Raw genomic sequence first — 27,963 nt, 5'->3', positions numbered from 1 at the left:
ATAGAACATGCATGTAAATAAAGCACAATACACAAGGACACACAAAGGGGTGTCTTGCAAATAACTCTTCAACATACAAACATATGTTGTGCAAAAGAGATGCGCTGTCAAAATGTGTATGTATATGTGTGTGCGTATGTATGTATGTATATGTGTATATATATATGTATATGTATGTGTGTGTATATATATATATATATATATATGTATGTGTGTGTATATATGGATGTGTGTATGTGTATGTATATATGTATATATATATATATATATATATATATATATATATATATATATATATATATATATATATATATATATATATATATACAATTAGTGTGTGTGTGTATACACACACTTGTGCTCATAAGTTTACATACCCTGGCAAAATTAATTTCTTGGCCATATGAATGGTAACACAAAAAAACCTTTCTTTCACTCATGGTTAGTGTTTGGTTTAAGCCACACAGGAGAGGCAGAAGGAGATTAGGGAACTTAACAAGTGGCTGAGGAATTGGTGTAGGAAGGAGGGGTTTTGCTTCCCCGGAGAAATAGGCTGACTTCTCAGTCTGATACCGGCTCTTTAGTAAGGATGGGCTGCACCTTAATGGGGATGGTACAGCTCTTTTGGGGAGAAAGATGGCCACCAAGTTGGAGGGGCTTTTAAACTAGGAGACGGGGGGGGGGGGGGGGGGCTTAGAAGTAGTCAATCAGAAGGCAGTATTAGAGTCAGCAGTGACAGTAGTTCCATAACGTCAAGTGGGGGGTCTGTGCGGGAAAACCTCAGTTTTGTGGAAGTTGATAGTGAATGGTGATTATTTTTATTCCTGTTTGGTCTAAGAGGGGTATATGCAAATGCCAGGAGCCTAGCTAATAAAATGGATGAGTTGGAATTGTTAGTACATGAGGAGGACATAGACCTTGTGGGAATAACGGAAACTTGGTTCGACCCCTTACAGGACTGGCTGGCCAATATCCAAGGGTATTCAGTGTACCGGAAGGACAGGGTAGGAAAAAGAGGGGGAGGGGTATGTCTCTATGTCAAGAATAATGTAAGGGTCATTGAGAGGAGTGATATTAGGGAAGGGATAAGTATGGAGTTAGAATCCGTGTGGGTAGAACTCCATAGGGAAGAAGAAAAGGGAAAAGGAATTGTGGGGGTTTGCTATAGGCCACCCAACCAAAGGGAGGAGGTAGAGCAGGAATTTATATCACTGTTGGGTAAAGCGGCAAAACTGGGATCAGTCATCATATTGGGGGACTTCAATTATCCTGACATTGACTGGGAAGAGGGGACTACACACTCACAGAAGGCCCATCTATTCCTGGAAACCTTACAGGACAACTACATCTCTCAGTTGGTGGATTCTCCTACTAGAGAAAATGCAGTCCTGGATCTATTGATCACGAATGACCGAGACCTAATCTCGGAGGTAGGAGTCCAGGACAACCTGGGCTCTAGCTATCACAGGATGATCACATTTAGCGCAAATAACAATATAACAAGGCAAGTGGGGAACATAAGAACCCTAAACTTCAGAAGGGCAAACTTTCCCAAATTGTGCTCAATGATAGAAAGGGTAAACTGGGACCAAACCCTGGAACACTGACCACGGAGGAAACATGGGAATGCTTTAGAAACATATTAAACAAATGCATTTCGCAGTGCATTCCTATGGGAAATAAATATAGAAGAGACAAAGCCAAATCTGGCTGGCTAAACTGTAATGTTAAAAAATATATTAGGGGGAAAAAAAAGCCTTCAAGAAATATAAATCAGAGGGCACAGTATCGGCTTTCGAGTAATGCAAGGAGGCAAATAAGAAAAGTAAATACGAAGTCAAAATGGCCAAAATCAACTTTGAGAGACAAATACATCTGGAGTATTATGTCCAGTTCTGGTCGCCAGTCCTCAGGAGGGATGTGTTGAAGCTGGAGAGAGTCCAGAGAAGGCCAACTAAACTAATTAGGGGATTGGAGGACCTTTTAATTATGAAGAGCGTCTGCAATCGCTTGATTTATTTTTCCTGGAGAAGAAACGCCTGAGAGGGGACATGATAGCAATTTATAAATATCTCAATGGTAAACTCAGCATTGAAAAAAAGCTATTCCGTCGAAAGAATTGCATTAAGGACTTGAGGGCATACAATGCGATTAAAGGAGAAGCGTTTTAACCTCAGGCAACGTGGGGGTTCTTTACTGTTAGGGCTACAAGATTGTGGAATTCTCTACCTCAAGAGGTGGTTTCTGCAGGAAGTATGGTGGCTTTCAAAAGACTATTGGACGTACATCTCAAGGATCAGAACATTCAGGGGTATGAGATGATTACGGCCACGCACACACCTACACAGGTTGAACTGGATGGACTATTGTCTTTATTCAACCTCACCTACTATTTTAACTATGTAATTTATCAGTCAACTGTCAATTCTTCCTGGCAAAAAGCCTCCAGTTCTTGTAAATTCTTGTGCTGTCTTGCATGAACTGCACGTTTGAGATCTCCCCAGAGTGGCTCAATGATCGAGGTCAGGAGACTGAGATGGCCACTCCAGGACCTTCACTTTAGTCTGCTGTAGCCAATATCGGGTAAACTTGGCCTTGTGTTTTGGATCATTTTCATGTTTGAATGTCCAAGTGCGTCCCTTGCGCAGCTTCCGTGCTGATGAATGCAAATTTTCCTCCAGTATTTTTTAGGGATGCACCGAAATGAAATTCTTGGCCGAAGCCGAATAATAATGAAATGCTTGGCCGAAGGCCGAATATCGAACGTGGTGTTTCGCATTTTTTAACATAAAATATGCCCATTAGCGTGCCCCTTAACATAAAATATGCCCATCAGAGTGCCCCTTAACATAAAATATGCTCATCAGAGTGCCCCTTAACATAAAATATGCTCATCAGCATGTCCCTTAGCATAAAATAAGGGGCACGCTGATGGGCACATTTTATGTTAGGGGGCACTCTGATGGGCACATTTTATGTCAGGGGGCACGCTGATGGGCACATTTTATGTTAGGGGGCACGCTGATGGGCACATTTTATGTTAGGGGGCACTCTGATGGGCAAAACAAAACATTTAAAAAAGCATTGCTCTTAACATAAAATATGCCCATTAGCGTGCCCCTTAAATTGAAATATGCCCATCAGAGTGCCCCTTAACATAAAATATGCTCATCAGCATGTCCCTTAGCATAAAATAAGGGGCACGCTGATGGCCACATTTTATGTCAAGGGGCACTTTATAGGGCACTCTAATATAATTAGCATGGCAAGTGGTCTGCACACTAATGCTTGTGCAGCTGCCAGCTACCGTATTCTTCTCCCCCAAATGTGCTCAGCTCCACATCACATACCTCAACTGCAGCCAGAGCCAAAAGCCGCGAACAGGGGGGCGGGGCGTGGACCTAGTGTGAAGGAGCCGCCAGTCAGGAGCAGAGGGCGGGAAGGTGAGCGGTCAGGGCGGAAGCTACAGAGAATCATTGCATACATTATCAGAGGGTTACTTACTGCAGAGGACATTTTTTACATAGATCACAGTAGAGGACCACGAGCCGCAATGAGGAAGGTGAGACATTTTTCGGCTCAAAATTATTCGGCCTTTTGATTTATTCGGCCGAACACCGAAAGTGCCATTTCCTCTATTTTCGGCCGCCGAATATTCGGTGCATCCCTAGTATTTTTTGATAACATACTGCATTCATCTTGGCATTAATTCTGACCAATTTCCTGTGCATTTTTAGCTGACACATCCCTAAAACATCAGTGATCCACCTCCGTGTTTCAAGGTAGGAATGGTGTACCTTTCATCATGGGTGACTCCTCTCCAAGTGTAGCATTTTATGGTTGTGGCTAAAAAACTCAATTTTGGTTTCATCACTCCAAATGACTTTGCCAGAAGGTTTGAGGCTTGTCTGTGCTTTTTGGCGTACTTTGTGGCATTTGCGTAGTAATGGCTTTCTTCTGGCGATTCCACCATGCAGCCAAAGTGCCATCTTATTGTGCATCTTGAAACAGCCACACCACGTTTTCAGAGAGTCCTGTATTTCATCTGAAGTTATTTGTGGGTTTTTCTTTGCATCCCGAACAATTTTCCTGGCAGTTGTGGTTGAATTTTTAGTTGGTCGACCTGACCATTGTTTGGTTTCAATAGAACCCCTCTTTTTCCATTACTTGATTAGAGTTTGAACACTGCTGATTGGCATTCTCATTTCCTTGGATATCTTTTTATATCTTTTTCCTGTTTTATACAGTTGAACTACCTTTTCCTGAAGATCCTTTGACAATTCTTTTGCTTTCCCCCATGACTCAGAATCCAGAAACGTCAATGCAGCACTGGATGAAAGATGCAAGGGTCTATCAGGAGTCCAGAAACTCATTGACCTTTTATACACACATACTAATTACAAGCAAACAGATCACAGGTGAGGATGGTTACCTAATAGCCATTCAAACCCCTTTATGTCAACTTGTGTGCATGTTATCAGGCCGAAATCACCAGGGTATGTAAACTTTTGATCAGGGTCATTTGGGTAGTTTCTGTTGTCATTATAATTTTAAAAGGAGTAAACAGTTGATTTCTAAATTGCTTCAGCCAAACACTAACCATGAGTAAAACAAATTTTTGTGTTCTCAACTATATTCTCTGAAAAATGGGCAAGAAATCATAAATTCTGCCAGGGTATGTAAACATATGAGCACAACTGTGTATATGTGTGTGTGTATGTATGTATGTGTGTGTGTGTGTGTGTGTGTGTGTGTATATATATATATATATATATACACACACAGTGCCTTGGGAAAGTATTCGGCCCCCTTTGAACTTTGCGACCTTTTGCCACATTTCAGGCTTCAAACATAAAGATATAAAACTGTAATTTTTTGTGAAGAATCAACAACAAGTGGGACACAGTCATGAAGTGGAACGAAATTTATTGGATATTTTAAACTTTGTTAACCTTTAAAAAAAATAAATAAATTAAAAATAAAGAACTGAAAAATGGGGCTGAATAATTTTGCACGCCCATTTACTTTTAGTGCAGCAAATTCTCTCCAGAAGTTCAGTGAGGATCTCTGAATGATCCAATGTTGACCTAAATGACTGATGATAAATAGAATTCTCCTGTGTGTAATCAAGTCTCCGTGTAAATGCACCTGCACTGTGATAGTCTCAGAGGTCCGTTTAAAGCGCAGAGAGCATCATGAAGAACAAGGAACACACCAGGCAGGTCCGAGATACTGTTGTGGAGAAGTTTAAAGCTGGATTTGGATACAAAAAGATTTCCCAAGCTTTAAACATTCCAAGGAGCACTGTGCAAGCGATAATATTGAAATGGAAGTATCAGACCACTGCAAATCTACGAAGACCTGGCCCTCCCTCTAAACTTTCAGCATATACAAGGAGGAGACTGATCAGAGATGCAGCCAAGAGGCCCATGATCACTCTGGATGAACTGCAGAGATCTACAGCTGAGATGGGACACTCTGTCCATAGGACAACAATCAGTCGTATACTGCACAAATCTGGCCTTTATGGGAGAGTGGCAAGAAGAAAGCCATTTCTTAAAGATATCCATAAAAAGTGTAGTTTAAAGTTTGCCACAAGCCACCTGGGAGACACACCAAACATGTGGAAGAAGGTGCTCTGGTCAGATGAAACCAAAATCAAACTTTTTGGCAACAATGCAAAACGTTATGTTTGGCGTAAAAGCAACACAGCTCATCACCCTGAACACACCATCCCCACTGTCAAACATGGTGGTGGCAGCATCATGGTTTGGGCCTGCTTTTCTTCAGCAGGGACAGGGAAGATGGTTAAAATTGATGGGAAGATGGATGGAGCCAAATACAGGACCATTCTGGAAGAAAACCTGATGGAGTCTGCAAAAGACCTGAGACTGGGACGGAGATTTGTCTTCCAACAAGACAATGATCCAAAACATAAAGCAAAATCTACAATGGAATGGTTCACAAATAAGCATATCCAGGTGTTAGAATGGCCAAGTCAAAGTCCAGACCGGAATCCAATCGAGAATCTGTGGAAAGAACTGAAAACTGCTGTTCATAAACGCTCTCTATCCAACCTCACTGAGCTTGAGCTGTTTTGCAAGGAGGAATGGGCAAAAATTTCAGTCTCTCGATGTGCAAAACTGATAGAGACATACCCCAAGCGGCTTACAGCTGTAATCGCAGCAAAAGGTGGCGCTACAAAGTATTAACTTAAGGGGACTGAATAATTTTGCACGCCCAATTTTTCAGTTTTTTTTTTTTTTTTTTGTTAAAGTTTGAAATATCTAATAAATTTCGTTCCACTTCATGATTGTGTCCCACTTGTTGATTCTTCACAAAAAATTACAGTTTTATATCTTTGTTTGAAGCCTGAAATGTGGCAAAAGGTCGCAAAGTTAAAGGGGGCCGAATACTTTGGCAAGGCACTATATATGTGTGTGTGTGTATATGTATGTATGTATATGTGTGTGTGTATATATATATATATATATATATATATATATATATATATATATTTATATATGTGTGTATGTGTATACACACACAAGCACATTGTGGTATTAGTAAACCCCCCCCCCCCCCCCCCAAAAAAAAAAATCCTTGTTGATAAAACCTCGTAATAGAGACAAAAGTTTAAGGGTCTCAAAAACCTGACAAATTTTGATAAATAATGAATTCTAAATAAGTGGATTAAAAAATAGGTGGATTAAAAGGTATTTTGCCAGCCACTAGGGGGTTCTATGCTTTATTCTTCATCTAAGCCTTTCTGATGGTTGGATCATTCATAAAAACCTATTAACCACTTTAGCCCCGGAGGATTTTCCTGCTAAACGACCAGGGGGTATTTTGCGATTTGGCTCGGCACTGCGTGACTTTAATGGACAATTGCGCGGTCGTGCGACGCTGTACCTAAACGAATTTGACGTCCTTTTTTTTCCCACAAACAGAGCTTTCTTTTGGTGGTATTTGATCACCTGTGCGCTTTTTACTTTTTGCGCTATAAACAAAAGAGCGTAAATTTTGCAAAAATAACTTTTTCACATTTTTTTAAATGAAATTCCCCCCCAAAAAAATGTAAAAATCAAAATTTAACATTTTCGGCCAATTTGTTTTATGCTACATATGTTTGGTAAAAAAAATCGCAAAAAGCGTATTTTTATTGGTTTGCGCAAAAGTTATCGCGTTTATGAACAAAGGGAAAGATTTTTGTCGTTTTTTTTTTAACGCGTAATGGCGGCGATCTGCGTTTTTTTTTTTTTTTTGCGGTACTGCGACATTGGGGCGGACAGATCGGACCCTTGACTGACATTTTTGACACTTTTGGGGTTACCAGTGACATTTCTACAGTAATCAGTGCTATATATATGCACTGTTACTGTAAAAATACACTGGTAGTGAAGGGGTTAACTTTATTTGGGAGGGAGGGGCTGTGTGTGTCCCTAGGGGCGTGCTTTCTACTGTGATTGGCTGTGGCTTGAGGTGTAAGGACACTGATCAACGGATCTACATGGTAGATCCGTGTGATCACTGTCTTTACACCGAGGAGAATGACAGGCAGCTTGTTTACACAAGCCGCCTGACTTTCTCCCGACCCCCCCCCCCCCCCCCCCCGACGATCGCCGAGTGACCGGCGGACATCGGGTCCGCCAGTCACACGCGCGGGGGGGGGGGGGGGGTCCGTGACCGCGCGGGTGACCTCCCCAGAGCCTCACAGGCTAGCGACGTAGAGCTACGTCGCTCTGCCTGTGAGGGGCTGACTGCCGCAGTAAATATACTGTGAGCAGTCGGCAAGTGGTTAAGATGCCCAGATGTGAGGGGGTCCACTTATGCCCAACACATTAGTAGGCATAACACATGTTGATCTGTGAAATGCATGCTGGCCAAAGGCTGTAAACATGTCTGTGCCGTGCGTTTCAATTCCAAGAGCCGACCTGATGGTCTAGGTGCGTCACATCCGGAGGAAACGGAAGGACGCCTCCAATAGTGAACCGCACACGTCACTTCATGCCTTCTATGGATCCCAGACGGCAGTGGAAATGCAATGTAATCTCTAAGAACATCATACACAAAAGGGGAAAATGGTCACTGGGAATGCTGGAAATCTATATTAAAAAAATGAATGCTGTAAGCATATGACCTATATGCTGGGAAAGGCCAGCTGCCACTTTCCTTTTTTTTTTTTGCCACTTTCCTGGTGTCAAGATTTAAAAATTTAAATGTGTGTTTGTGTGTATATATGTGTGTGTATGTATGTATATATATTTTATACACACACACACTAAAAAAAACAAAAAAAACTTTTATAATAAATTAATTAAAAACTGTTGTATGATGAAATGTAATCATCTGCTCCACATATATACACACAATTTGTAAAAATGACCAGGACTAATGGATTAGATTATGCACTTCTTGGTCCTTGTTTAATCCCTTCGGCATCAGACTACATAGGGTAAATATCCAGAAGCTTCCCCTTTTGCACAATCTCTGATATCTCCTCCCTCTGTCTAACTCATCAGTAATGGCTTCAATGCCAAAAATCCTCATACCCCTTGGGTATTGTATTAGGGGTAAAGTTCTTCACTTCCCTGACAAGGCGCAGTCTATGCGTACAATGCCTCCTGGGCCTTCTGTCATTAGCCATCAGAGATGCAGGTTTGCAGGCGGCTACCTGGTTCTCTATATACACATTCACAAAGCTTTATAAAGTGGGTGTGTTGGCATCTGTGGATGCTTTTTTTTTTACCCCAAAGTTTTGCAGCCTGCTGTTTAGAGGACTTGTCCACTTTGAGTGTGTTTTTTCTTTTTCAGGTGATCTCCAGTTGTTGACAGTTGAGCTCCATGTTACTTGGTTGGCTAGGTTTAGCTTGGGTGAAGTTTTGTTTTTTTCTGCTGTTTCCACCCCTCATGTTTGACACTGCTTTGGGACGTCTTTACAGTCAAGAAAATGAAGAGCTGTGTCCGTCAATGAACGAAAGAGAAAATTGTATTTTTGTCTTACCGTAAAATCCATTTCTCTGATGTTCAATGGGAACACAGTGGGAATATACCCCCAGGGAGTGCCCCATAGGCGTGCTCAAGCTTTTTCTCTGCCTAGTGTCCTACTCCTGTAAAGGGCAGTATAACCCTACGGTGAAGAAGAAGAAGAGCTGTGTCCATCAAACATCAGATAAATGGAATTTATGATTAGACAAAAATACAATTTTTACAGGAACTTTTTGTTTTTGTGACAAAAATGTATAAACCTATACCTGGCCTGATTTTAAAATTATTTTTAGGGTAACAACAATGCTAAGGTGCAAGCACACTATGGTGCTTGCATGATTGTCACATTTTTAATTTAATCCACATGGAGGCAAATATAACCAAGGTTTATGCTGTAATTAAAGAGGGACTGCCGTCTGCTCACATAATTTGTAATAAAAACATTTTCCATTCTGATGCCTCCCTCCAACCACTTTGCATATTATTTTATATACAGTATACTCTGATTCTGTATTTGCCAAATATGCTGCAGAAATCTCCCTCCACAAAGTCTGTCAATATATATATATATATATATATATATATATATATATATATATATATATATATATATATATATATTTATATATATATATATATATATATATATATTAATATTAGTGTGTGTGTCTCTTAAGTCCTCTGACAGATGCAGCCACTTCATAGTTTCCTCACAAATGGTTAATGCGCCCTCAAGAGTAAAACTAGGCAGTGAAATTTTAAGAAAAACTTTTCACTAGATACACCCTTAGGGGCTGTCCCCTCAGACATTACCCCACACATCGTGCTTACTAATCAGTTTCTTGCTGCCTAGTGTTAGGAGTAGGACCTAGGTTTCTCTGCTGGGACTCCGGTCTCAGTTTTTTGTTTTCTTTGAGAAATGTTTAATTTTCGTTACTCACTATCGCTAGCTAGTGTCAGGGGGATCCTCCTGGTGAACTACAAGCGACAGCTGGGCTGGGGTTTTGCACTGGATAATTTAGAACCTTATGGTCTCCCAGCCTTGCCAACGAGCGTGAGCAGGTTGTGGTCCACCCAGGCCTCGCCACGACGGTGCCCTGATGGATTGGGACGAGCCTGCGAACAAATGTTTTCATTGGGATACATCTCCCTGGAACGCCCTGAGTTGCAGTGTACCCTTCTTGGCTGGTAGCACCCCCACTCAGGGTGGGAGGCGAGCTGCCTCGGAGCGGAGCCCGGGGTCCATGGTATGCTTCTGCCCCCCTGGTTCCTGGGACAGTCATCGTGGGGGAGATCTGGGCCCACTCCTGGGGATGTCAGAGCTGCGATCTCTGTAAGATCCCCCTGGCCTGTCAGGACAAGTCCTACCCTTCCTGCCTCTCATGAGGGCGCTATACCAGCATCTAACGCCTGGGGGGGGGGGTGTATAGCTTCTACCTCTTCCTGGGGGGTTCCCTGTGGTTGATTTGTACAGTGGCCTTGTTCCCTGGGCTCCTGATCGCTGGTGCCGTGTTTGGCCACCATTATGCAGGATGAGAGGTGCCGGATCTGCAGGAGGAGTTCTTTAAGTATATAAACAGTAAGAAAGCGAGGCCAGAACACATTGGCCCCATAAAAGACGATAAGGGAGTTTTGGCCACAGGGGAAAGGCGGTAGTGTTAAATTATTTCTTCTCTTCAGTCTTCACAAAAGAATTGGGGGCTACACTAACCCAGCTTGTAAGGCCAAACAAAACGCACCTCAGGAAGTACCGCCACGGCTAACAGAAAATAGACTTAGAACTAAACTAGAGAAACTTCACATAAATAAATCACCGGGACCGGATGGCTTGCACCTGAGGGTTCTTAAAGAGCTCAGCCAGGTGATTGCCAGACCATTATTCTTGATCTTTAAGGATAGTTTACAGATGGGTATGGTGCCAGCTGATTGGAAAAAAGCCAACGTGGTACCAATATTTAGAAAGGGGCCGAGATATATCCCGGGTAACTATAGGCCGGTCAGCCTAACATCAGTAGTCTGCAAGATTTTGGAGGGGATGTTAAGGGACCACATACAAGACTTTAGTAATGAAAACGGTATTATTAGTAGTAATCAGCATGGATTCATGAAAAATCGTTCTTGCCAATCTATTAACCTTCTATGATGAAGTGAGCTGCCACCTAGATAAAGGTAAGCCTGTGGATGTGGTGTACCTGGACTTCGCAAAGGCCTTTGACACCGTTCCCCACAAACGCTTACTGTTCAAACTAAGGAAGGTAGGTATGGACCATAAGGTGATTACCTGGATAGAGAACTGGCTCCAGGGGAGAGTCCAGAGGGTGGTGATTAATGAGGAGTACTCGGATTGGGTGGGTGTGGAAAGTGGGGTCACCCAAGGTTCTGTCCTGGGGCCAATCCTGTTTAATTTATTCATAAATGATCTAGAGGAGGGGATATTGAGTAAAAGCTCAGTATTTGCGGATGATACTAAACTAAGCATGCCAATATCTTCTGGGCAGGATGTGGAAACCTTACAAGCGGACCTGAACAAAATAATTGAGTGGGCAACTACATGGCAGATGAGGTTTAATGTTGAAAAATGTAAAGTAATGCACCTGGGTGCCAGAAACCAGAAAGCAAGCTACTCACTGGGGGGGGGGACCTCTGGGTGAGTCTAGGATGGAAAAGGACCTGGGGGTACTGGTAGACAACAGGCTTGGCAGTGGCATGCAATGCCAAGCCGCTGCAAGCAAAGCCAACAGAATACTGGGATGCATAAAAAAGGAGATTCACTCCAGAAATAGAGATTATTCTCCCGCTCTACAAGACTCTGGTCCGGCCATATCTGGAGTATGCTGTCCAGTTCTGGGCACCGGTCCTCAGGAAGGATGTGCTGGAACTGGAGAAAGTCCAGAGAAGGGCAACAAAAATAATTAGGGGAATGGAGGACATCCGCTATGAGGAAAGACTACAAGCACTGAACTTATTCTCTCTGGAAAAGAGACGATTGAGGGGGGATATGATATCAATGTAAAAATACTGTACTGGCGACCCTAGCATATGGAAAAACCTATTTAGAGAAAGGAAATACAATAAGACACTGGGCCACTCGTTAAAACTAGAGGAAAGGCGGTTTAACCTTAAAATACGCAGGGGGTTCTTCACTGTAAGAGCAGTAAGCATGTGGAATTCTCTTCCGCAAACAGTCGTATCAGCAGGGAGCATCGATAGTTTCAAAAAACTATTAGATGGGCACCTTAAAGACAACATAGAGGGGTATACAATGTACGGTTAACAGCAAACACGCACACATCATAGGTTGAACTGGATGGACTGGTGTCTTTTTTTCAACCTCACTAACTATGTAACTATGTATAGGTGTGGGCAGGCAGGCTGCATCAATGTAAGGGCAGTAGTCATTTTCTGCCTTGCTGTGTGTTGGCGCCGTTTTCGGGCACCATCTTGGATGTGGGCAGGCCGCGCTGTATTGGCAGCTGCCATTGTCCCTGTGCTTTTCTCATTCTTTCCTATGGCACCATGTGGTGGCTCAGGGGGGTTTCGCCCTCTAGTGCTATTTGGTCACTTCCTCCCAGGAGTTTTTCACTTGCTGCAGACAGAATTGAGAGCAGTTGCTGATCCAGTTCTGGCACAGTAAGGGGGTCTTTAGTCCTGTTGGGCATTCTTCAGACACATTTAGCTCTTATCAGTTTTTATACTAGCTAAAGGGGGACTCCTGCAGTAGCGCAATTTAGCGGTGCGGACCGCTATCGCGTATTTATAGGGCCAGTGTAGCTTTTTTTTTTTGTCTATTTGCCAACATGGAGTCCCAGAGTAATATTTTCCCCACTGATCTTGTTTGTGTATCCAGGACATCCGGATCACCTTCCCTGGCATCTCTGTCTGCAGCCATTGAAACTCTGGCGTCCAAAGTTGATCTTGTCATGTCACAAGTTCCTATTCAAAAACGGCCGATGCCCTCTCAATCTTCAGATTCAGAGCCTGAAGTGGTTGCCACAGACACTGTCCGCCTTGAGGAGTCCCTGTCCTCACATTCGGACGGCGAGGAGGAGTCCTCTGCTGCAGCGCGGGAACGCGTTTTGGTGGAAGCACTGGTTCGCTCCCTCAGGGAGACTTTGCATATTGATGATGAGCCCACACAGTCAGGAAAGTGTATTGTCGTCAGCTCCCGCAAAGTCCAGAAGTCGGGTTAGGTTTTCCCTTGTCCCGTGGAGTTTCACGAGACCGTGAACCAGCAATGGCGGTGCATTAAGCACATGCTGGCGGTGTCTAAGCGTGTTTAGCGCTGTCACCCTTTTGCAGACTCAGTTTCCAATCGCTGTACAGTGTCCCCTAAGGTGGACCACACTGTTTCCCGGTTTAATAAATCCACAGTGGTTCCCGTGGAGGACTCCCCGGTGTTTAAGGACCCGGTGGACAGGCGCATGGAATCTCTTTCCCGCCACCTCTACTTGGTGGCGGGCTCGCTTCTCAAGCCTGTGTTCGCATCTGTGCTGGTTTCTCAAACGGTCACGGAATGGATTAAGGTGCTTAAGAGCAACTTGCTGGAGGAGTCGGTTCCCCCAACTCGTCGAACTCACTGATCAAATGGCCCAGGCCATGGTGTATCTGTGTGACCCGGCTCTGGACGAGGCTCCCTTGGTCGCAAGAGTATCTGCGGTGGGGATTGCCTTTCGCCGCATGGTATGGCGGAAGAGCTGGTCAGCAGACCAAGCTTCTAAAAAGGCAGTTTCTGATCCCGGGAACGACTTTTTGGTGACTCCTTGGATGAGCTCATCAAGGGTCTCACGGGGGGTAAGAGTACTCTTCTGCCCCAGTCCACAAAGGGTAAGGCACCCCGCGGTAAGTGGAGTCCCTCCTTCAAGGCTCCCTGGGGGCTTTTTCGTGCCTCGGGCACAGGAAAAGGGAAAACCGTTCAAAGCCTCCGGTGGAACGAAGACGGCTTGGTCAGGTAAGCCCAAGGCCGGTCAGTCCGGTGCTGCGGCCAAGTCTTCCTCCGCATGAAGGGACGCCCTCACCCGGCTCGGGTGGGTGGGACGTCTGCTTTACTTTCAGGAACCCTTGACATCTCTGATTCAAGACAAATGGGTTCACGAACTGATTCGTACAGGGTACAAGATCGAATTTCGATCTCTTCCAGCAGACAGGTTCTTTCCATCAAATCTCCATCTGTCCCAGGATTGTTTAAAGGATCTCAATGGGGGCTGTGCAAGATCTTCTCGCAGTAGTGATTTAAAATTATTGCAGCAGTGAGTGGCATTCTACTGTAGCAGTGGTCCACTGGCACTGACTCCAATCCACTGTCTACTATGTCTATTTTTTTTTTCTAGCAGTTATGCACTGACTGCAGCGCAGCAAAGTCAAAAAAATAGACACAAGCTAGACAGTGGATTGGACAGACGCAGTGGACTGGTGGACAAACACTACTACACTTTCAAATCCATACTCCCAGTTAAGTAGAACAATATTATAGTGCAGAAAGCATAACATTTCAGCATGTTCACAAGTTAAACGGCTTCTTTTCTTTTCATAAATTGCTGCCACTAAAAACACGCTCACTTGGTACTGAGGAAGGAGGAGCAGAAAGGTATCTTCTAGCATGAGAAGCAAGTCTTTTGTAGCGTACCTCATTTTCTTTCCACCACTGAAGAGGATCACTTCTTCTGTCAATTACTGGTTCCTTCAAATAGAGATGAAGTTCATCATCCAGGCTCATTATTGCAGATTCTGATGAATCCTCTGCATGAGGCCCCAATAAAACGCTGAACATTGCATCTATTTGACCGCGATTAATTTTTTCTTCTGTCAGTTGTCTTTTGGGACATTTTTCTCCTGCATCCTGCTTTTCCACATCAGAAAACTTCTCTTCTTGTCCTTGACTTTTCATCAAGAGGAACCTCCTGCACCTTCTGTTGAATATGTTCTGTCAGCCATTGCTTTGCCTTGGCCAATACATCATCAGAAGAGAAAGGATGGTTCTTGTAGTGTGGATCCAAAAGACATGTAAGCACAACATTTTTATTTTCCTCATGCTTCTCAAACCATTTGGTGAGGCTGTCCCTCATGGCCTGCCTACATGCTTTGATGCCACGTGTGTTGGGTCCTTCATTCTTTTGAAGAAGCATCTTCAGGACTCTCGCGCATGGGATCACAGAGGAAACAGATGAGTCATAATGACTCACCTCCAGTGTCACTTTCTCAATGGGTACGAGCGTCTCTATAATGTTGCTTACTATGTCCCACTGATCTGCAGTAGGACAAGAATGTCCTCCCAAGTCCATATTTACCAGAATATATAGTGAGTGCTCGCTTTTGCTCCAGTACCCTTTGTAACATGTGTAGCGTTGAGTCCCATGGTCTTGGAACAGCCTGTATCAGGTTGTTTTTGGGTAGGCCAAGATCTTCCTGAATACACCTCAGTCGCTGCTTGGCAAGAACAGAATGGTGGAAATGGCCTGTGCACTTCTTCAGCATGCTAATGTCCAGCAAAGCTTTCTGGTTTGACAGACCATTTACCACCAGTTGGAGGGTGTATGCCATGCAACTGAGGTCTGACACTAAAGCAAGTCTCATTCATGCAAATTTGCACCTTAATAAATTTGATACATACGTGAATTTACAGAAATTCATGCGTTCCCTTAGGCTCCGTTCACATGTCAGCGTATGGATCGTGGCGCGATTCCGCCCGCGATCCGGAGATTATTGCAAATCGCGGGACGCCTGTGCGTTGCCCGTGATTTGCAATAGTCCCCCAAATGCTGAGCGATGTTGCCGCGATTTCCGCCTGCCAAATCGTGGTAACATCGCGCAAAAAAAAAATCACGGGACGCATTACGCCCAAAAAAGTACAAGAGCTTCTTTGGACCGTATTGCGTTCCGCAATTTTTTTTGCGCGATGTTACCGCGATTCGGCAGGCGGAAATCGCAGCAACATCGCTCAGCGTTTGGGGGGCTATTGAAAATCACGGGCAACGCACAGGCGTCCCGCTATTTGCAATAATCTCCGGATCGCGGGCGGAATCGCGGCGATTCTGCCCGCGATCCATACGCTGACATGTGAACGGAGCCTTAATCAGAAGAAATACTTTTTGGCAAAACCTGACAATAGACCCCCTGTTGTAGAGAGAGGACAACACTCTACTTTAAAAAATAGATCAGTCTTCAATCCGCTGGGTGTGCTAAGTCTCATACCTTTAACCATGTTCACTCCACTGTCTCGCAGCACAAGCATCATTCTGTCTTTGGTGATTCCCCATTCTTCTAGCATGCCTAGAAACATTTCTCTAATTTACTCCCCAGTGTGGGATCCTTGCATCACTTTTGTATTCAACACCAAATGCCTTCTTGTTCATCCGCTGTCAATGAAGTGGCATGTAAGACTCATTAAGGACTCCGTTTGTCCTGACCAGCAGTTCGTCGTGGATGATAGTGAGTTGCCAGTATTCTCTGGTTGCAGCATCTTTACTTTGTCAATGACCTTTTGGTGAATCTTTTGCAGCATTTCAGTTCGATAAAATTTGTCACTCTTCAGTGTGTACCTTGGCTCAACTATGGACATTAACCGCTTAAATCCAGAGTCAGACACTATTGTATATGGCTGGTTATCAGTCACCATCATCTCTGTGAGTACTCTGTCCAGCAGTTGGTATCTTCCATCAGATTTTAGCCACCTGTTTTTTTTTTTCTCTGAAACATATCTGTTATTGTTGCCTGGGATAGGGATGAATCACCTTGTGATTAATTTTGTTTTTTCTGTGCTGCATTATACAATTTAACATGATGAACTCTTAGATGGGTCCAAAGATTAGACATATTTTTGGTTTTTGCAGTTATTAATCCCATACTCACATTGTTTTTTCAAGTGTTGCACAGTGCTGCTGATTTTCCTGGAGATGGAGAAATAGTCCCAGACCACACTTTTAATTTTTCTATCTCCATCCATCTCCATTGAAACAAGAAAGAGTCAGGCACTAATATAGGCTTAAACAAAATGGCTGGCTGGCACCCTGTAAGTGGGTGGCTGTCTGGCTGGCACCCTGTAAGTGGGTGGCTGTCTGGCTGGCACCCTGTGGTGGGTGGGTGGCTGGCTGGCACCCTGTGGTGGCTGGCTGGCTGGCTGGCCACCCTGTGGTGGCTGGCTGGTTGGCCACCCTGTGGTGGCTGGCTGGCTGGCCACCCTGTGGTGGCTTGCACCCTGTGGTGGCTGGGTGGCTTGCACCCTGTGGTGGCTGGGTGGCTTGCACCCTGTGGTGGCTGGGTGGCTTGCACCCTGTGGTGGCTGGCTGGCTGGCACCCTGTGGTGGCTGGCTGGCACCCTGTAGTAGCTGGCTGGCTGGCACCCTGTAGTGGCTGGCTGGCTGGCTGGCACCCTGTAGTCGGCGGCACCCTGGCTGGCTGGCACCCTGTGGTGGCTGGCTGGCAGGCACCGCTTTGGCTAGGTGGCTGGCTGTCGTCCACCTTTTGGTGGCTGGCCGGCACCCTGTGGCGGGGGGGCTGGCTGGCACCCTGTGGTGGTGGTGGGTGGCTGGCTGGAACCCTGTGGCGGTGGGTGGCTGGCTGGCACCCTGTGGTGGTGGGGGGCTGGCTGGCTGGCACCCTGTGGTGGGTGGGTGGCTGGCACCCTGTGGTGGTGAGTGGCTGGCTGGCACCCTGTGGTGGCTGGCTGGCACCCTGTGGTGGCTGGCTGGCACCCTGTGGTGGGCGGCACCCTGTGGTGGCTGGCTGGCACCGCTTTGGCTGGGTGGCTGGCTGTCGTCCAACTTTTGGTGGCTGGCTGGCACCCTGTGTGGTGGCGGGCCCGTGGCTTGCTAGCTTGTACCGTCAGGTCTCAGGAGTCAGGACTCGGGTAGGGCCTAAGGCTGGCTCACTGGTATACAGTGGGTGTGTGGGACTGGGTTGCTGGCTGGCACCGGGCAGCTGTGGGTGGTGGGTGACTGCGGCGGCTGTGTTACAGAACAGATACAGAACGTGTGTCAGACTGTTGGTCACTGTTCACTCACTAGATGTAGAAGAACTCACTGTCCCGACCGACCGCCTGTGATGCATGAAGACTCCAGTGTGGCCGGGGCGGGTAAAATAAACTGTAATGAGGTGGATAGAGGCGGCCTAGGAGCTGCCCAGTGTGCGGAGGCGCGTGGCGCAACATACGCGATGACGTCACGTAAATATCGGCAATAGCGGTAAATCCAAATGCAGATTCCAATATATAGGGGAAAGTGCATATTGGCCTCAGATTATGTTTCGGTGTTGCCAATAATCGGTCGATCTCTACTTTTCGCCATCAGACTTCGGTTGCTCAGGTGTGTAAAGCGGCAAATTGTGCACGCTGATGGAATAGCGTCAAATTACGCTACCTAAAAATCTCCATAGGTGACGCTTAAAACTTTTATGTTTTTTTTTTTTGTTTTTAGAGTTACAGAGGAGGTCTTTTTTTTTTTACAATTATTGCTCTCGCTCTGACGATCGCGGCGATACCTCACATGTGTGATTTGAACACCGTTTTTTCATTTTCGAGTGTGACTTACGTATGCGTTTTCTTTTGTGCGTGCGTTTGCGGGGACGTGGTCACTTTTAAAAAAAATTCTCCTATTTTATTTTTAACTTTTTTTTATTTTTTTTTTAAATATGATCACTTTTATTGCTGTCACAAGGAATGTAAAGTAAACATCACTTGTGATAGTAATAGGTAGAGACAGGTACTCTTTTTATGGTGGGATCTTGGGTCTAAAATACTCTAGACCCCTCCACTGCACTTAAAAGTATTCAAAACTCCGAAATCTGCATTTTTGATTGCTGTCACTTCTTCTTTTTTTTTTTTTTTTTTTAACCACTTGCAGTCTGCTCACTAGAGCTGTACTGTGGCAAAGTTGCTCTTTTAGGTCTGACAATCCCCCTCGCTCGTATTCAGTCACAGCGAGAGTTGGGCCAGGGGAGGAGCAGCGGTGATCGCCGCTGCTCTTCCCCGATCGTCGGGGAATCGAGTCTGGAGATCCGCCCGCTTGTGTAAACACAAGCGGGCGGATCTCCTAAGTGACAGGCAGGGTCAGATTGCAGGGTTCAGCATAGCTGAACCTGCGATCTGTCCTTGTGTCACTCAGTCACCTCCCCCCACACGTTAGTAAGCACCAGGCATACATTAACCCCTTCCCTGCCAATAAAATTAACCCCTTCCCTGCCAGTGTCATTTTTACAGTAACAGTGCATATTTATAGCACTGATTACTGTAGTAATGTCACTGGTAACCCCAAAAGTGTCAAAAATGTCAGTCAAGGGTCCGATCTGTCCGCCGCAATGTCGCAGTCCCGCAAAAAAAAATCGCAGATCGCCGCCATTACTCGTTAAAGAAAAAAAAAAAAAACCAACAAAAACGACAGAAATCTTTCCCTTCGTTAGTAAACGCAATAACTTTTGCGCAAACCCATCAAAATATGCTTATTGCAATTTTTTTTACCAAGAATATGTAGCAGAAAACAAATTGGCCTAAAATAACACATTTTGATTTTTTTTTTTACATTTTTTGGGGGGAAATTTCATATAAAAAAAATTTGAAAAATATTGTTATTTTTTCAAAATTGTCGCTCTCTTTTTGATAATAGCGCAAAAAGTAAAAATCGCATAGGTGATCAAATACCACCAAAAGAAAGCTCGGTTTGTGGGGAAAAAAGGACGTAAATTTCGTTTGGGTATGGCATTGCATGTCCGCGCAATTGTCAGTTAAATTTGCACTGTGCCAAATCGCAAAAAGTGGCCCAGACATAAGACCGTAAAATCCTCCGGTGGTAAAGTGGTTAAATCGGCGCCATTGGTAGCCGAGTAAACCGGAAGTGACGTTGTGATGTCACTTCTGGGTTACTTGATCAGGGACCTGATTGAAGCCGAATACAGCTTTGTTTGGGACTGCAACCAGCCGGTTGGCATGCTGGCTGGTTGCTCAGGTCTCTGGGTGGGACAGGAGACCCATGCAGACCTGCGGGAGGGGCATAACAGCCGAGTGACTGCTGAGCCGCATCGGTTATGTCCTGAAATCCGTCCGCCAGCTCTAAAAAACGGTACAGGGTTGATGCCTGCAGCTGCATGCATCATCCCTGTACAACAACTACTTCAAGCCGACATACATGTATGTCAGTTTGCGGGAAGTGGTTAAAGTCGTTTAAACCTCAGATATGAAATATGAACAAAGTACATCCCTCTATAATGTGTACTTGTCTCAATTAAGAGCGCCAAGTGTCGCTTTGGTCTGCTACTTAGTTCCTCTGCTATTAGCATGACTCACTTCTGACAAATTTTCCTGACTGCAAGAGAAAAAAAATTGACAGCTGATTGATAGCTTCAGCTCTGTCCTGTGTGTTGTCTGGAGGGGAGTTGTGTCCCTACTTTCCTCACTGAGCTCTGCAGACAATAACTTCTGCTATCTGCCCTTCTTTTCTGAACGCCCAGACAAGCTGTAAGATTCAGCACTTTGAACATATATAGGGAAGACAGGGTCGCAGATACACAGGTACAACGTATGTAGGAGGATTTGTTTCATCTTGGTGTATCACCTGAAGCCAGTCACTTCACTGGGTATATGTAAGGATTTACAACCATTTTCAGAATTCTTCCAAAGTTAAGAATGGGATCCTCCCCACTCCTCATGCTAGCCCCCTGCCTTCTTTACTAAACTGTCAAATGCCAGAACTTTAGTGGGCAGTAGAAGCTATGGCATTTGACTGTTGATTGATAGTGGTCAGTTAACTTGAAGACTAGAACACTTGATTTCGAGTATTAAACGGTATCTTGACATCAACTTTATTACCTGCTGGTAAATATTAAGTAGATTTAGGCCAAGTCTTGTTTTCAAGTATTAAACGGTATCTTGACATCACCTTTATTACCTGTTGATAAACATGAAGTAGATTTAGGCTAAGTCTTGAACACCTTTTAAGATTAATCTACTGTCTACAACCTGTATTCTGTGTAATGTAACTTAGTAAATTGTACAGTACTGTATAGCTGTTATTTCACAGTGATATAATACAGAATATTCCAAAGACTTTATTTACTTGTAAAAGTCTGTTCATTAAAATGGGCATTATGTTCCTGTTTAGAGAGAAGGAGCAAGAAAGGGAAGAACAGTTAATGGAAGACAAGAAAAGGAAGAAAGAGGATAAGAAAAAGAAAGACGCTGCTCAGAAGGTGAGTCTTTGGTCATTTTGTAATTTATTTATTTTTTTTAGTTCTTTATTTATATTGTTACTTTACAGGCATTATGGTTTAGGGCTGAAACAACTAATCGATTCATCAACCACTAATCGGTTATGAAAATGGTTGTCAACTATTTTCATCGATTAGTTGGTCAGCTGATTAGTTGGCCTGCATACAGGATGCATTATTTGTTTACATATCTGGAAATACAGTGAAGCACACATACAGCTCAGTACACCATCCAAGTGTGAGTAAGTGCCTGAGAACTTGTGAATGTGTGAGGAGCAATGCCTCCTGGGACATGTAGTCCTGGGCAGGAAGTGAGTGGTTCTAATGGCAGAAGTTTTTTTTTTTTTTACCTTGCTATACGCACACTCAAAACTATACTTTGCAGCTTGCTATGGGGGGCATTCTGGAGGCAGGAGGAGCCAGAAGCATCAGCGGGGGACCCCAGAAGAGGAGGATCAGGGCTGCTCTGTGCAAAATCATTACACAGAGCAGGTAAATATAACATGTTTGATGTTTTAAAAAAAAAAAAAAATCACTTTAACCACTTCTGGTTTGAGCCTTTTTCTTACCCTTGTTGTTTACAAGTTAAAATCAGTGTTTTTTTTTTTGGTAGAAAATTACTTAGAACCCCCAAACATTATATATATTCTTTTTTTTTTTTTTTAGCAAAGACCCTAGAGAATAAAATGGAGATCGTTGCAATTTTTTTCATAACACCGTACTTGCGCAGCGGTCTTACAAATGCATTTTTTTATATAATGAGTAATATATATTATTACTTTCACAGTGTAAATGAACCCCTTATAGTAGCGATTATCTGCTCTTTTTGTACTATAAAAGGGCTAATTTTCGTTTTTTAATCCCCTTATTACAGGTAATACAAAAAAAAAAAAAGCATGCTGTTGCTACTAAACGTCTTAGGCCTGGATCACACCTATGCGTTTTTTGGTGCGTTTTGCAGAAACACACTACATGGATACTTTAACATGGTTTTCTATGGTATACGTTCACATCTATGCTTTTTTGAGCCACAGCGTATTTGGAACGGGCCAAGGATTTTTTTTCAACACAAAACGGTGCTTTTTTTGCTTTTTTGGTTAAATAGAGGTCAGTGGAGAAGCTGCAGAAAAACACTTTTTGTCATTTTTGCCACGATTTGCGTTTTTTTTTTTTTTTTTTTTTTTATTATATTAATCTCCCCAACAAATTCGCAAAAAAAAAAAATAAAATAAATAAAGCACGAAAAAAATGTAAAACGAAATCCCAGCAAAACTCACAGCAAAAGGCATTGCAGAAACAGATCAAAAGCAAACTGCATAGGTGTGCGCTGAGCCTTAAACGTATGGATTTTTGGAGGAGAATATTCATACGAAAAATCTTTATACTTTCGCTGAATGAAAGAATTTTGTTTGAAAATTTCACTTGCTTTTAACATTCAGTTTGTAAGTGAATGGAATTTCTGAATGAAAACCCCATACACTGAAAAATTGTATTTTTGAAAATTCCTTTGACCGAGAAGTTTTTTGTTCTGCTTCCTCAAATTTTCCAGTCGGTGTGGTTGAATACGAACATCGATTTGACCCCACTAATGATTAGAAAATCAAACGTAAATGACAGCAGGCGCAGGTAGCTTTTATTTTATCAAACCACCTGCCTATGAAAATTTGGCAAAAAGTCTTTAATTTTTTTTTCTTCTTTTAAATAAAGAATTTGTTCTCTGACTCTAAAAATAATGGACAGAAGAGATATAGGTTGAATCTGGTAAATATCAAAGTGGATTAGAGATTTTTCTCCTTAACCATAGAGTTGGTTATTTATATTTACCACTGCATATAGCTATTTAACCACTTTACCACCGGAGGATTTTCCTGCTTTACGTCCAGGCCACTTTTTGCAACTCGGCACTGCGTGATTTTAACTGACAAATGTGCGGTCATGCAATGCTGTACCCAAACAAAATTTACTTCCTTTTTTCCCCCACAAACAGAGCTTTCTTTTGGTGGTATTTGATCACCTCTGCGCTTTTTATTTTTTGCGATATTAATAAAAAAAGAGCGAAAATTTTGAGAAAAAATGACATTTTCAACTTTGTCTTTTAAAAAATATTCAATATACTCAATGTATGTCATATTTTTTGGCCAAAATGTATTTCTCTTACGTCCTCTGACAGTCGCCACCCACTCATACAGTCTTCACTTATGGGTATTGACCTCTTATCCACAGGAGCAAGCTAGGCATAAGATTTGTTAAAACACAAAACACTTTGCATAGACACACCTATAGGGGGCTGTCCCTCTGGTCCAATACACCCCTGCTAGCAGCATTCCCAAATCAGTTTGTCTTTTGCCTAGTCAGGAGTCGGCAGGCTTACCTTAGCTGGGGCTACAGTCTCAACCTTTTCTTCTGTTTTCTTAATATTTATTTCTGCTAAGTGTTTTTTTCTTTACACTGATAGCTTTTTATTTGATTCTGCGCTTAGTTAGTCAGACTTCGGAAGACTACAGTGTTTGCGGAGCTGGGAATTGGACTGGTTGTACTACAGCCTTACGGAATCCCAGCCCGCCATCGAACATTTAGCAGGCTATGTGTACGCCCTGGCCTCGCAAACGACCTGTCCCTGTCCTCAGGGACAAAGCCCGCAAAGTGGCCACTTTACTATTATGTCTCAACTGCGGTACGCCGCGTGTTGCTAGAATCCTGTTTGGCTGACGGCACCCCCACCACCAGGGGCACCCACACTTTCGCTTGATCGGTAAGTACCATGCTACCCCCTCTGTCTGTGACATTGTATGTCCGGGGGTGTATGTGGGGCCTCTGTCAAGGGGATGGCAGTCTGCTTTGAGTCTGTGTTATCCCCCTCATGTCTGTATGTCTGGGCCACGCTTGTCCCTCCTGGTCCCTGCGGGTTCAGGTACGCCTGAATCCTCTGCGATGGGCTCCCTTACTGCTGCACTTGCGACTTTAGCGTCTAAAGTGGATCTGTTGATGTCTGAGCGGGCTTCTAAGAAAAGGCCCAGGCTTTTTCATTCTTCTGATTCAGAGCTAGATATGGTTGCCATGGACAGTGTACCCCATGAGGGGTCTCGGTCCTCTCCGTCGGAAGGGGAGGATGAAGAGGGGGACGGCTGACCAGACTTCCAGGAAGACGGTGTCTGACATCCCTTATGCAGGGAATCGCCTTTTTGGGGACTCCCTGGACGAGGGATGGGGTTAAGGGGGTCACTGGGGGCAAAGCACTCTGCTTTCCCAAGCACCCAAAGGTAAGTTTTTTTCGCGATAAGCGGGGCCCTTCCTTTAAACCTAATCAGGGGTCCTTTTGTGCCTTCAAGGCACAAGACAAGGGCAAATCCTGCATGGGCGCTGGTGGCCAGTAGAAGCCTTGGGCGGGCAAGTCCAAAGCTGCCCACGCTGGGACGGCGGCCCAGTCCGCCTCGACCCAAAGGATCGCCCTCACCTGTTTCAGGGGTGGGGGGACGTCTGCGCGGTTTTCCCAAACCTTGGATTTCCCGGATTCAGGACGGTTGGAACTCATTCGGTCAGGGTACAAGATCGAATTCCGATCGCGTCCAGCGGACAGGTTCTTTCCCTCAAATCTTCATTTGACCCCAGATCGTTTACAAAATCTTCAATGGGCGGTTCAGGATCTCATCGTCCCAGTGCCTCATCGGGACAGATTTTGGGGGTTTTTCTCGAATCTGTTCACAGTGCCCAGAAAGGAGGGCAAGGTGCGTCCTATTCTGGACTTGAAATCTCTAAACCGCTTAGTGCGGGTTCAAAAATTCCGTATGGAATCCCTTCGTTCGGTGGTAGCCTCCCTGAGCCCGGGAGATTTCCTGGCTTCAATCGACCTCAAGGATGCGTAGCTACACATCCCCATATTCGAGGGTCATAAGAGGTACCTCCGGTTCTCAATCGCAGAGGAGCACTATCAGTTTGTGGCGTTACCCTTCGGTCTCGCTTCGGCTCCAAGGGTGTTTACAAAAGTGTTGGCTCCGGTTCTGGCCCTGTTGCGGGTGCAGGGGATTGCAATCCTGGGATATCTGGACGATCTCCTGTTAAGATCGAGTTCCAGTCCAACTCTGTTGCGCGATCTGTCAACCACGGTTCAGACGCTCCAGGAGTTCGGGTGGACCATCAACTGTCAGAAGTCGACATTGTCCCCTTCTGTTCGTCTCCCTTACTTGGGGATGGTCCTGGACTCCGTCTATGCAAAAGTTTTTCCGCCGGAAGACAAACTCCAGACTCGACAGAACGAGGTCAGGTCCCTCAGGGACAACGATTCCTCGTAGCTCAGGACCTGCATGCGGTACCTGGATTTGATGATGTCAGCCTTCGAGGCGATACCATTTGCACAGTTCCACACACGATCTCTCCAAGCGGAGATCCTGGCCAGGTGGGACAGGCATCCTCATTCCTTGGAAAGGAGGATATCTTTGAGTCACCAAGTCAGAGAGGATCTTCTGTGGTGGCTCCAGTCTCCGGCTCTGACGGAGGGGAAATCCTTCCGGCCGTTGTTGTGGACAGTGATCACCACGGATGCCAGCCTGTCGGGCTGGGGTGGCGTTCTGGGCACTCTGTCTGCCCAGGGCACTTGGTCGGAGGAGGAGTCCTCGCTACTGATAAATATCTTGGAACTGCCAGCGATCAGACTATGCTTGCTCTGTTGGTCGGATCATCTTCGGGGCCGCCCTGTGCGTGTGCAGACGGACAACGCAACTGCGGAGGCTTACATCAATCACCAAGGGGGCACCAGGAGTACCCGGGCATCCCAGGAAATTACCAAACCAAAATTTTGTCTTGGGCCGAGACGCAGGTCCCGGCGATTTCGGCAGTTCACATTCCCGGTGTGGAGAACTGGCAGGCCGATTATCTGAGCCGCCAGACCCTGGACCAGGGTGCTGTGTGTGCGTTAGGGATCCCCGGATGTGGATCTGTTCGCGTCTCGTCTAAACAACAAGGTGGGAAGGTACGTGGCAAGAACGCGCGATCCTCTGGCAGACGCCTCGGATGCGCTGGTGGTGCCTTGGAATCGGTATTGACTGATTTATGCCCCCCCCCCCCCTGATTCCGTTGTTGTCCAGGTTCCTTCGAAGGTTGGTCTCAGAACCGAAGTTGGTGATTCTGGTGGCCCCCGTACTGGCCGCGCCGGTCTTGGTACGCAGACATCATGCAACTGGTCATCGAGCCTCCCTGGTGGCTCCCGTTACAAGACGATCTGCTGTCTCAGGGGCCGATCTTCCATCCTGCTTTACAGTCGCTGGCTTTAACGACGTGGCTGTTGAAAGCCAGGTCCTGAGAGATCGGGGGTCTCTCGTTGGCGGTCATTCCTACCCTACTCAAGGCTAGGAAGGCCTCGTACTTGGAAGGCTTATTTTGCCTGGTGTCAAAATCGTGGGTTTTCCATCCTCGCCCCTTTTCGGTGGCGAGGGTGTTGGCCTTCCTGCAATCTGGTGTGGACCAGCATCTTGCGCTGACCACTATTAAGGGTCAGTTGTCTGCGCTGGCAATCCTTTTCCAGCGCCCTTTGGCGGCAAACTTTTTGATACGCACCTTTTTATTCAAGGGGTGCGTCACCTGGCTCCCCCTTGGAGAGCGCCTTTACCTCCTTGGGACCTGAATTTGGTCATATCCGTTTTGCAACGTCCTCCTTTTGAGAACATAAGGGAGATTCCTCTGCCTGTGCTGTCACGAAAGGTTGCCTTTCTGGTGGTCGATCACATCTGCTCGCAGAGTGTCGGAGTTGGCGGCCCTGTCCTGCCTCTCCCCTTAACTGGTTGTTTATGGGGATAAGGTGGTCTTGCGACCCCACCAATCTTTCCTTCCTAAAGGTGGTATCTGATTTTCATCTTAACGAGGACATTGTCTTGCCTTCGCTGTGTGCGAATCCTAAACATCCTAAGGAATTTGCCTTGCATTCCTTGGATGTGGTCCGGGAGATCAGGGTGTACCTGTCGTCTACTGAATCCTTAAGAAAGTCGGATTCTCTTTTTGTCCTTCCCGAGTGCCCTCGGAAGGGTATGGCTGCGTCTGCGGCAACCATTTCGAAATGGATCAGACAGACGAAAGGCACACTCTACCAGAGCGGTGAGTGCGTCCTGGGCCTTCCGACATCAAGCATCGGTGGCGCAGGTGTGCAAGGCAGCGACTTGGTCGTCCGTGCACACTTTTTCGAAATTTTACAAACTTGATGTTTTGGCATCGGCAGATGCCTCCTTTGGCCGCAATGTTCTGTGTGTGGCAGTGCCTTGAGGGGGACATGGCGTTAGCCTGTCCCCGCCTGTTGCGGTTTGTTTCCCCTTTGTTGATTTGCTTTCCTGGGTTTGTTCGCTCCTGTTGAGCTTTTCTGTTACCCAGCGTTTTATACCATTTCTGGTTCAGATAAGGTTCCTTTCTCTGACCTGGGTGCTGCATTGCCTTTGTGACGGTTGCGCTTCCCACCCCTCATGTCTACACTGCTTTGGGACATCCCATAAGGGAAGACTGTATGAGTGGGCGGCGACTGTCAAGAGGACGTAAGAGAAAACTGAATTTTTGTAAGAACTTACCGTAAAATTCCTTTCTCTGAGTCCTCTGACAGTCGCCTCCCCCACCCCTCTTTTTTGGGGTTCTTGGACTATTTACTGCTTGCTACCAAACTGATTTGGGAATGCTGCTAGCAGGGGGGTATTGGACCAGAGGGACAGCCCCCTATAGGTGTGTCTATGCAAAGTGTTTTGTGTTTTAACAAATCTTATGCCTAGCTTGCTCCTGTGGATAAGAGGTCAATACCCATAAGGGAAGACTGTA

At 45.2% G+C, this 27,963-nt stretch overlaps 1 protein-coding gene across 4 annotated transcripts in view; it reads left to right on the top strand.

Moving 5' to 3' along the window:
- The window catches only part of TNRC6B (trinucleotide repeat containing adaptor 6B), a 754,281-nt gene that overhangs the window by 114,162 nt on the left and 612,156 nt on the right, over positions 1-27,963 (top strand). For all 4 annotated transcript variants that reach the window (XM_082265794.1, XM_082265793.1, XM_082265791.1 and 1 more), the window contains exon 2: positions 21,072-21,159. In XM_082265794.1, coding sequence (XP_082121920.1) covers positions 21,072-21,159 — 88 coding nt within the window. The remainder of the gene's footprint in view (positions 1-21,071; positions 21,160-27,963) is intronic.

This window comes from Pelophylax lessonae, assembly GCF_965119305.1.
Source record: "Pelophylax lessonae genome assembly, chromosome: 8".
NCBI classification, from domain to species: domain Eukaryota; kingdom Metazoa; phylum Chordata; class Amphibia; order Anura; family Ranidae; genus Pelophylax; species Pelophylax lessonae.
This window is presented reverse-complemented; position numbering and strand designations above follow the sequence as displayed.